Source organism: Elgaria multicarinata, chromosome 11, assembly GCF_023053635.1.
Source record: "Elgaria multicarinata webbii isolate HBS135686 ecotype San Diego chromosome 11, rElgMul1.1.pri, whole genome shotgun sequence".
Classification (NCBI taxonomy): domain Eukaryota; kingdom Metazoa; phylum Chordata; class Lepidosauria; order Squamata; family Anguidae; genus Elgaria; species Elgaria multicarinata.
This window is the reverse complement of record NC_086181.1, coordinates 39,889,688-39,900,760: the sequence shown is the minus strand read 5'-3', so window position 1 is coordinate 39,900,760 and position 11,073 is coordinate 39,889,688. Positions and strand designations below refer to the sequence as shown.

General features: G+C 45.2%; 1 protein-coding gene and 2 non-coding genes across 3 annotated transcripts; all 3 read left to right on the top strand.

Annotated features, from left to right (window-relative positions):
• Window positions 1–1,376: 1,376 nt before the first annotated feature.
• Window positions 1,377–10,548, top strand: RANGRF (RAN guanine nucleotide release factor). Its single transcript, XM_063137931.1, has 6 exons — window positions 1,377–1,415; window positions 2,652–2,755; window positions 3,227–3,343; window positions 6,757–6,904; window positions 8,367–8,461; window positions 8,714–10,548. Exons 2-6 carry the CDS (start codon window positions 2,673–2,675, stop codon window positions 8,841–8,843), a joined length of 573 nt encoding a protein of 190 aa, XP_062994001.1. The 5' UTR covers window positions 1,377–1,415; window positions 2,652–2,672; the 3' UTR covers window positions 8,844–10,548.
• Window positions 3,790–3,861, top strand: TRNAA-CGC (transfer RNA alanine (anticodon CGC)). Its single transcript has one exon. It is a non-coding gene; the product is annotated as a tRNA-Ala (tRNA).
• TRNAA-UGC (transfer RNA alanine (anticodon UGC)) lies at window positions 5,257–5,328 on the top strand. Its single transcript has one exon. It is a non-coding gene; the product is annotated as a tRNA-Ala (tRNA).
• Window positions 10,549–11,073: the final 525 nt, after the last annotated feature.

Below are 11,073 nucleotides of genomic sequence, written 5' to 3'. Positions count from 1 at the left end.
CAACAATCTTATTATTATTTTTTAAGACAAAAAGGTTGGACTATAGAGGATATTGGGGACAAGGTAAATCTGAAATAGACACAGCCTAGTAAGTTTGTTTGATGTCTGAGCAGAGCCCTGGAACATGGAAAATAATATAAAAAGAGGGTCTGGTTCTCTAAATCATGGGTTCTTCTGGACATCCAAACAGGTGTAGCTTTCATCATTGTCTTATCTCCGTGATGAAGGAAAGCAGCCCCCCCCCATTGACTTTCTGCATACATGCTATTTATTATTTTAATATATATTTATACTGCCCAACAGCCTAGGCTCTCTGAGCAGTTTACAACTAAAACCATAATATAACAACAATCCAGATTAAAACTTAAAACCTTTAAAGTCATGTAAAACCAGAATAAGTTACAGTCCAGGGAACTGATGTGCGGTTTCTAGACCACTGTTCAGCACATACTTGCAAATTGGTTTATATAGGGTGACCGTATGAAAAGGAGGATAGGGCTCCTGTATCTTTAACTCTTGTATTGAAAAGGAAATTTCAGCAGGTGTCATTTGTATATATGGGGAACCTGGTGAAATTCCCTCTTCATCACAACAGTTAAAGCTGCAGGAGCCCTGCCCTCTTTTAAGTCTGGTCACTCTAGTATAGCTCCTGCACCTTTAACTGTTTTAATGAAGATGGAATTTTATCAAGTTCTCCATATATACAAAGGACACCTGCTGAAATTCCCTTTTCTATGCAACTGTTAAAGATTCAGCAGCCCTGTCCTCCTTTTCATATGGTCACCCTAGTTTATAACATAAAAATGAGTGGTTTAAAAAACAACAAAAACAGAGCAACAAGTCATTTTGAAAAATGAACCTTAAAAATAGTAGCAACGAAACCACAGAAACAAATAAAATAGCATTGTGAGAAGCCAAAAAGGTGGCAGGAGGCTAAGAAAGAAAATGACATAATTCTTGAGCCATGATTATGGATATAGGGCTGCCTCCTCCCCAAGGAACATTATTTTAGAATCATTTTATTGTAAACGATTTTTAGATGAAACAGTAAAAAAAAATATCGTGGTTGGTAGAACTTAATATAGAAGTTCGCAAGCTTCTGAGTCACACAGAACACTTTCTTATACAGGCATAACAGACGTTCTTTGCTGGCCTTTGGAATCGTCACTTAAGTTAGGCGGGACTTTACAGGAGGCTCAGTCGCTCGGAGTGCATTGCTGTGGCTGCCTCTTGCCCATGCGATTGGGTGAGACTCTTGTCAGTCACAGCACCTTCCGCAGCCGTCACAATCGCGAACAAGCGGTACGTTTCTGATTGGTCGGCTTGCCTTGCGAAACCTTCTGGCTCAGGGCGGGTTATTCAGTCGGAGGGGACGATTTAAAGGGGAAGTCGCTGAGTGCCACTTTGAATCCAAGGTGAGTCTTGGAAAAGGGGGAGGAGGGCGACCGAGGTGGTCCATCACAGGCATCTTCTTTCCAGCATCCCTTGGGAGGGTCCCAGGTGTCCGTTTAAGCCATCTACGTACCCGGTAAAGCCTCATTTGAATGGCTCGCGCTTTCCATCCAGTGTAACCAAATGCAAGGCTCCGGGGCTTTAACATCAGCCACGTTTTTCCTGCCTCCTCCGCATTTTTGCTTTGTTTACCATCTTCCTTGATGAAGAGTTCTGAAGGACTCGAAAGCTCACGCATTATTATTATTATTATTATTATTATTATACCTTTGAAATGGTCTAATAAAGATTTTACGTGAATAATAGATTTTAGCTTCCTTTTCCTTTGGAAATCATCAAATGAGGAGCCTGAAAAATGCATTTTTCCTCTCTCTTGGATGCTAGAGGATCCCCCTGCGGGTTTACACACACACACACACAGCTTCTGTGTAGCTACAAGGGACCCCTTTCCTCCCCAATTACCTTCACCCTCCTGGACATTTCTTCCTCTGTCCTACACACCGGGAAGGCCTCTCTACGGAACATAAGCATGATCCTGTTGGATCAGACCAAAGGTCCATTTAGTAGAACACCCACAAGCAGGGCACGAAGGCAACACAGGCCTTGTTTGTATTCAGAGATACACTGCCTTGGAATGTGCAGGCTCTCTTTCAGGGGTGAACAGAAGGTACATTTCCAGATGTATGGGACTTCAACTCCCAGAAGCCTCTGCCAACACAGCTAATGGGCAGGAACACTGGGAGTTGATGTCCAAAGCACCAGATCGATTTTCTGTCCACCCCTGCTGTTTAACTGTCTTAGGGTGCAATCCTATGCAGGTTTAGACAAAAAAAAAAGCCCTACAACTCTCAGCCTGCCCCCACCAGCATAGCTGGGGAAAGCTAGCAACTGTACGGCTTTTCCCCCCTGTCTAAGCATGCATAGGATTGTGCCTCAGGTGGTGCTTTTGTGTGCATTACGCCTCAAATATTATTATTATTATTATTATTATTATTATTATTATTATTATTATTATTATTATTTATATAGCACCATCAATGTACATGGTGCTGTACAGAGTAAAACAGTAAATAGCAAGGCCCTGCCGCATATTTACTGTTTTACTCTGTACAGCACCATGTACATTGATGGTGCTATATAAATAAATAATACATTTCCAAATCGACACATCCACACACACCCTTTTGCCTTTGTTGCAGGCGGAAGCCACGAACAACGAGATGGAGCAGCAGCTACAGCAAGGGCAGGAACTTTTCGGGGGGGCTTTTTCTGCCTGCCTTCCTCCTGGAAGCTTGGATATCAGGTATGCCAGCCCCTCGGTGCCATGGACAGGAGCTGATCAGCCCATTAGCAGGCTTGGTGGGAGGGTGATCAAACAAGCAGTCGCCTCCTTTCGAGTTCCCAAATCAGCACTGGGGGGGTGGGGGGAATGAGCTCTGTTGTCCGCAATAAAAGGTATCTGCCCTCTACTGTAAACTGGTGATAAAAATAGTTGACGTAATCCTCACCCCTGCTGCCTTTAGAGCTGCTTCAGCGGAAAAGAAAGTAAAGTCCCTGCCATATTTTCCTTAACATAATGCACAATTAAGACAACAAGCATAAGAACATGAGAAGAGCCCTGCTGGATCAGACCAAGGGTCCATCTAATCCAGCACTCTGTTCACACAGTGGCCAACCACTGGTCTTTGGGCAGAAAGGGGTTCAAGATCCCATCCTTACATTTTGTTCTGCCTTTCGCGATTCTCCTTTCCAGCCATCTCTTTTTCCCTTGCAGTGAGATGCGCCAAGTCCCCGACAACCAGGAGGCCTTTGCTCACCCCAGCACGGACCAAAGCGTCATTATAGAACTGCTGGAATACCAGGCGAGCGTGCCGGATGAAAATGCTGCCAGGTGCGTGGTGGAAATCGCACTCCTTTCATTGCTAAGCAAATGCCTGCTGGGGGTGGAGCTTTCCCAGAAAATCTAGCCCCCTAATCCTAAATGTGTTCCTGAGGAGTGAGGGGGGAAATACATTCTTCACATGCTCAGGGGCATCTCTATTATGAACTCATTAGCGTGTAGAGCAAAGAATGGGGGGGGGGGAATCAATCATAAGCTTCCTCAATTTAACCTAGCCTTCCACAGCCTGGTGCCCTACAACTCCTATCATTGAACCACAACTTCCATGATCCCCAGCAAGGTAACAGGTTGGGGAAAGCTGATTTAACCTAAAGCTGAAATTATGGATTTCCTGCTTCGATAGTGGCAACAGAGTGTTAAAGCCTGGCATTTACACTCTACCATGAATCTTTCGGTGGAAGCATAAGTGGAAAGAAAAGAAGAGCCCCATGCAGGAAGGGGATGTAGCTCAGTGGTAGAGCGCATGCTTCGCATGTATGAGGTCCTGGGTTCAATCCCCAGCATCTCCAGCTTTTTCAGGAATGGTGGGAGGTATTTGTTCTGCAGTATTGACTGAAACGTAGAAATGTAGCTCACTCCCTTTTCTTTTTTAAAAAGACACATTTACACAGTTTAGGAATGTTCTCTGCATGCACAATAGCATCTTCCTCAGACTTCACCATGCATGGATGATGATGATGATTCTTAAGCCAGTGTGGTGTAGTGGCTAAGGTGTTGGACTAGGAGTCGGGAGATCTGGGTTCTAGTCCCCACTCGGCCATGGAAACCCACTGGGTGACTTTGGGCCAGTCACAGGCTCTCAGCCCCATCCTACCTCACAGGGTTGTTGTTGTGAGGGTAAAATGGAGGAGGATTATGTACACTGCCTTGGGTTCCTTGAGGGAAAAAAGGCAGGATATAAATGAAATTATATTATTATTATTATTATTATTATTATTATTATTATTATTATTTTGGCTGTTCTTCCAATTGTGTGTTATGTTTTAATGCAAAGATGCCAAACCTTTTTTTGCCTGAGGTCTGCATTTAATTTCGAAGAATCTCTCAGGGAGCTGCATTCCAGAGATGGGCGGGGCCAGGTACAGAAGGGGCGTGGCCAGAATACCAGCCAATTTTAGCTAGGGTGACCATATGAAAAGGAGGACAGGGCTCCTGTATCTTTAACTCTTGTATTGAAAAGGAAATTTCAGCAGGTGTCATTTGTATATATGGGGAACCTGGTGAAATTCTCTCCATCACAACAGTTAAAGCTGCAGGTGCCCTGCCCTCTTTTAAATCTGGTCACTCTAGTATAGCTCCTGCACCTTTAACTGTTGTGATGAAGATGGAATTTTATCAAGTTCTCCATATATACAAATGACACCTGCTGAAATTCCCTTTTCTATGCAAGTGTTAAAGATACAGGAGCCCTGTCCTCCTTTTCATATGGTCACCCTATTTTAGCCTAACGCTCACCCTGGCCACAACAAAGTCTTAGGAGAGGCATTTCAACCTTTTAAAATGGGAGGGGGAGTGGAACTCATGCAAGAACTGGAAAACCGCCCAAAAATCCACAGTCGGAAGAAAGGGGGCCCAATTGGGACCCACGTACCCCAAGCGGCCAGATTTGGCTCGCGACCCTGCAGTCACTATGCTTCTGTTTTAACGAATGTCGGTGTTACATTTTAATTGTGAAATCCAAGCAAGACACTCAGATCTGGTTTACAGCACAAGTTTATTCGGAAGTGCGACTGACTGTGTCCAGTGGTGCTTACTCTAAAGTAGGCATGCATAGGATCATGGCTTTAAGTGCTGTGTGTGAGAAGAGCCTAAAATACAATCTGGAAGGTATGGTGTTAATGAAAAAGTACCATAGCATATAGCACCTCAGATCAACAAGACCCTGTTCAGTAGGTGCTGCAATAGGGGATGTAGCTCAGTGGTAGAGCGCATGCTTTGCATGTATGAGGTCCTGGGTTCGATCCCCAGTATCTCCAACTTTTAATTCAAGTTGATTTACTTTATAGCCAACCGCTCCTAAAATCTTTGCTTTGCAAATGTTTTCTGTCACTTTTAGGGTGCGTTACTCCAGCTGTTTGAATGCACGTGTGAACATTTTTAACATGGGATAGAAAGAGGAAGGAGACAATTTTTGAATTGAATGCATGTTCTAGGCAACATCTACCTACAGAGACAGGAATTGCAAACCCAATTTAAAAAGTTTAGACTTGTAACATGGAGAAACACATGGGAAAACGTTTCAGTCCCCCAGTTCTAAGTTGCATTGTTCAACAAAGGACCTTTAAAGGGAGGTTCCAGTGTGATACATCCAAATTAGAATTTACCAAAGAGTTTGATTTTTATCTGTGTGGGCATAAATTGAGACAATGGTGCCATGTCCCACTACAGGTGTTCATTAATTTTGCATTGCAAGGAAGGTAATGTTATCTCCAGTGACTGCTGTTGTTACTGAGCTTCTTTTACGTAATTTAATCTTTAACTGAATTGTTCATAGACACTTCGTTTTGAATTTCATTGCCATTTATCCCCACTGTTTACATTTTTCCCCCTACACCTGTAGGGGAGTGTGCTTTATGCATCTGAGGAAGTGGACTCTAGTCCAGGAAAGCTGGTGCCAAATTTGTTAAAGTATCACAAGACATGAACCTACCCCTACACCACTCTCAACATCTAAGGTCCTCCTCTGAATGCCTACTCTGAGGGAAGCTCGGAGGATGGCAACAAGGGAGAGGGCCTTCTCAGTGGTGGCCCCCCAATTATGGAATGATCTCCCCGACGAGGCTCGCCTGGCACCAACATTGTCATCTTTTCGGCGCCAGGCTAAGGCTTTTCTCTTCTCTCAGGCAGTAAACAACATATGCTGAATTTTTAATTGACCCCAGAATAGTTGTTTTAATAGTTGTTTTAAATCGATATTGTTATTATTATTATTATTATTATTATTATTATTATTTATATAGCACCATCAATGTACATGGTATACAATGTACATAAATAGATATTGTTTTTATGCTTTTGATGATTTAAAGTTTTTGTATATCTATTTTTAATGTTAATTGTTTTTAACTTTTGTAAACTGCCCAGAGAGCTTTGGCTATGGGGCGGTATTTAAATGTAATAAAATAAATAAATAAATAATAAATGGTGTGAAAGCCGGAAGGCGTAACATTCAAAATTAAGAGACCTCCAAGCCTTCAAGAACAGGAAACTGTTGCAAAAGGGGAAGATGTAGCTCAAGTCTAGATGCTTTGCATAGATGAGATCCTGTGAGGTGCTGCTGCACACGGGCTGAACCCTGAAGGTCTGGGCTGTCCAGCGCCTTTATCTCTTAGCAGGGAATTAAATTGAGCAACCTTTTGTTCTCCTTCTCTGAGCAATGACTCTTGCCCTCTTTATCCCACCAGGTACCACTTTGAAGACATTGCTGGCACTTCTGCCAACACTGAGATTTTAAGCCAAGAATTGTTTGTGACTCATCTCTTAGCTCTGGAAGGCTGCAGCAGCGCCTGGCACCTGACTGCCCGCCAGTTGGTAGCTAAGTTCAACGAGGAGGTGGGTATCGAATATAGCCAGGTTATCCGTTTGGAATCATCATCCGAGAGCTGCTCTGTTTGGTGGAATTTGCCCAGAACTCTTGGTGTGTGTGTGTGTTTTAGGGTCAGGAGAAGGCAGTTCCAACCTTATCTTCCTGTATGCCCTCCTTCCACTATAGCCTGGGTGGCTTATTTGGTAGAGACTTAATCTGAGGCTCCAGGATTCAGGTCCTTGCTTGAATATTACCATTATTCAGCGGAAGTTCTGTAACGGGATAGGGAAACATGGGCATCATGTGCAAAACATCGCAGGTTCAATCCCCAGCGTTTCCAGGGTAGGCTGGGAAGGACCCCAGTTTGAAACTTGGCAAGCCTTATTTTGGACTACAACTCCCATCAGCCACAGCCAGCATGGCCAATGTTGAGGATGGAGGGCAGGGGTGCAGCCAGGTACTTAAAAGATTTGGAATCTAAGCCTAATCTATACCAAGCAAGATATTGCACTTTGAAAGCGGTATATAAAAGGCAGCAGCCACACTACGGTTTTATAACAGTATTGAAGTGCCCTGACAACTGTTGGGGCCCATTGAAACATACCACATACCACTTTCATACCACTATATCCTGCCTGGTGTGGCTCCTGCCTTTTATATACCACTTTCATAGTGCAATATCCTGCTTGGTGTAGATGAGGCCCTAATTTTCCATCGGCACCAATGGAAACATTTTTTTTTCTAAGCTGAATTGCCAGGCAGAGGGGGAGTTGGGGGACACTGAAGTATGGGTGGGGGTGGGGGGAACTTTTCCCTCCCTAGCTACAATCCTCCTTGAAAAGTGCTCACTGCGTGGCAATTAAGCTGAGGGGAAAAACTTCTATTGGCCCCCAAAACAATTAAGTCTCTGGAAAACAGATCCACTACCACAAGATGTAGTGATGGCCACCAATTTGGATGGCTTTAAATGGGGGTTGGATGAATTCCTGGAGGTGAAGGCTATCAATGGCTACTAGCCCTGATGGTTGTGTACTATCTCCAGTATTCAAGGCAATAAGCCTGTGTGCACCAGTTGCTGGGGGACATGGGTGGGAGGGTGCTGTTGCACCATGTCCTGCTTGTTCATCTCTGGCCAATGGCTGGTTGGCCACTGTGTGAACAGAATGCTGGACTAGATGGACCCTTGGTCTGATCCAGCATCAGGGCACTTCTTAGGTTCTTATTACCCCCATGGTCTTCAATTCAAAATCCATGAGGCCGTAATAATAAACAGCATTCTTTTTCTTTCTCTTCTTTGCAACTTTGTGGTGCTTCCTCACACTCTCATTCCACTCAGGTTGCGTTTGTTTTCTGTATACCTTTTTAAAAAAGAAAAAGGAGGTACTAGTCCTCATGAGTTCAGAATGTCTAAGCTCTTCTTCATTGGTAGAAAACTGGGGGAGATTCTCAGGCGCCTTGATGAGTTCCCAACTGCCTTTTTGCTCACAGGCCAAAAACGAGGTCACCTTACACTTGGCACTGCTACGCTTGCCCCAGTACGGAACAGACCTGCTTCTCACCTTCAACAACCCTACATGGATCCAGTGAGTATGACTTAAAAGCAGAGGCTGGGGTAGCTCCAGACAGGCCACCAGGCAGTGCCTAATTACCATCCAGAAAGATGCCAGTCAATATGGCTGTTCTAGGCCCGGCCCCTTTAATCCTATGGGGACAAGATACTGTTGTTCAGCAGGAACGAAAACACTTTGCAGTGGACGTGAGAGACTGGAGAAAGGGATACTGGTGAAAATTGGGAATACCGCGCAGTGACAACCCTCTCTTTTCTCCTGCGCTAGCCCGCTGAGCAGCAGTGCAACCCACGGGACAGAAGTCCCACCGCCGCATTCTCAGCCTCCGTGGACAGTGGAACATTTCCACACCTTCGTTCGCAGCCTGCGGCTCCTCGACCCTGGAATCTTTGGTTAGAACATCTCCACGGCTGGACAGCACGCAATCCAGCCTCGCCCCCCACCTGGACCTCAAGCACAGCACCGTTTGGTTATGGCTCTCAGAGGGTTACTCCAGTTAAATACCTGGATCCCCTTTGTTGGCGGTTTTTGCTTTCCCCCTTCCCCGCACCCAGAGGGAAAGGGGGAGGGAGATGGACTCAGACTGCCTAAAGACTGTCTCATTATGGAGAGGGACAGTTTCATGGCAGCCCCACTTCCAAAGGTGGTTTTTAGCCTCCCCCTGCTTCTGCATGATATTTCACTTTGCCTTGGAAGGGGGAAAAGTTTCAGCCTGCTCCTTCTCCTCGCAGATGCAACTGTTTTCTGTCCCGTCCCCTGCAACATACCCTCAACTCATGGGCAAGATGGAATCATCCCTCCAGACTGCTATATCCAATTGCCAATATACTGTTCACACTTGCACTGGGAGGGTTACTGCCACCCCATTAGAACAAAATTCAAAGCACCAGTTTTTTTAAAAAATGAACAGATACCTTTAATTAGGACCAACCAACCAATGTTCATAACGCAGGCTGTAAGCTTTAGAGTCACAATGAATTCTTCTTCAGGCTTGACGTTCAAGAAAAAAAAAAATTGGAGGAGAAAAGCAGACGAAACCATAGTGTTAACACAAACACTTTGCTGGGGTTTCACCCCCATTTTTCAAGTATTGTAGGCTTTTCTTTTTTTTAGGTTTGACCTGTCCATGGGCTAGAATGTCAGGTTACCCAGAGGCACGCTGGGTCAAACGTGTTACGGGCCATCCTCTGAAGATACAATATAAAATAAATACGTTTTAAAGTGACGAGTTAGTTAGAAATTTCTATGCTTACGTTAACTGGAATGCACCAGTCCAGTTAAAGAGTGACATGTATGGATTGGGAATGCAGGTGGCATGTGGTGGAATAAAGGCCTCCCATTTTTTCTTGGTTGTGGGGAGAGCGGCAGCGGCCGTCCCCAATGCTTCTGTGCTGCTGCTAGACCACAAAGCTAGAACATCGAGCTGGTCTGGAACTACACGCCCTGCCTAATTTCTAGTCATTTTACCCTGAAGGGTGAAAGGTGCAGTGAGTTTAGACAATGGAAGACAATGGGACCCAAGACACCAGGCTTCAGTTAAGTCCTCGCAATGTGTGTGTATGTGGGGCTAAAGGTCCAATTTAATTAGCAACGCCTTTGCTGTTACCTAAGGTATATTTTTAAAGTGCTTCAAACTAAAGTATTTTAAAAGTGCTTAAGAACTCAAAAATATTACATCTCCCCCCAGTAAAATAAAGCTTGGTAAATTCCTCTCCTACGTATTTGTGCGGATCTTTTGGTGTGGCCTGGCAGGAGGAGTTACAGCCTATCGTTCATGTCACGGCTATAATAAAACCCTAGCTTTCTCTCTTTTGTCTCCTGCGGACAACTGCCCCTTCCTCCACTACAGGAGACAGAAAGATGGCTTCGAAAGTGAGCTGGGAAATCCCATCTTCGCACAATGGGATTCTTCAATGGGATTCTCTAGCTCAACTCCCTTAAGAAAAGAAGCTGAGAACAAGAGCCAGGGAGCACCTGAAAGGGGGATTATTATTATTATTTTTACACACCAGCGCCACCCAGAGGTGGGCCTACTGCAATACCTGGAGTCTAAGAGACACACAGGTGCGGCCTACCTAAAGGCCTACTTGGTTACCATGGGAATGCCTGGGGGGGGGGCTGTTGAGGAGCAGTCTGTGGGCCTCTCTGCCTAAACCCTCATGGGAGGGCTAGAGAATTAGTGGCACCCCAGCAGCCCTTGACCAGGCAGCCACACAGAAGGCTCCAACCCCCCTTTCTTGCTTGCTGCCTGCCTTTCTTGCCGCTAGCAGGCCGTAATACGTAGCCGGGGGGGGGCTGCATTCCTGAGGCACGGTCCTGAGCGGAAGGGCTCCCTCTCTTGTGTGCACTTAGCGCGAGGGCAAGACCTGGGCTGCTGGTGTGAGACGGTCATCTCGTCGGTCAATAGAAATCATGGTCGCAGCTTTACTGTTTGGAGAAAGGTCGAGGCTTATGCAAAGCAAGCCTGTTCCAAATGTACAACGAGAGAGAGAAATATCCAAGAGATGGGAAGTGGCAAAATTAAAATAAAAACCCACCAACGTCAGCTGCCGCACGATGGGATGCAGAGCAAGGAATGGGTGACCGCTTGCTTGCTTGCTTGCTTCCCCTACACAGCAGAGGTCATG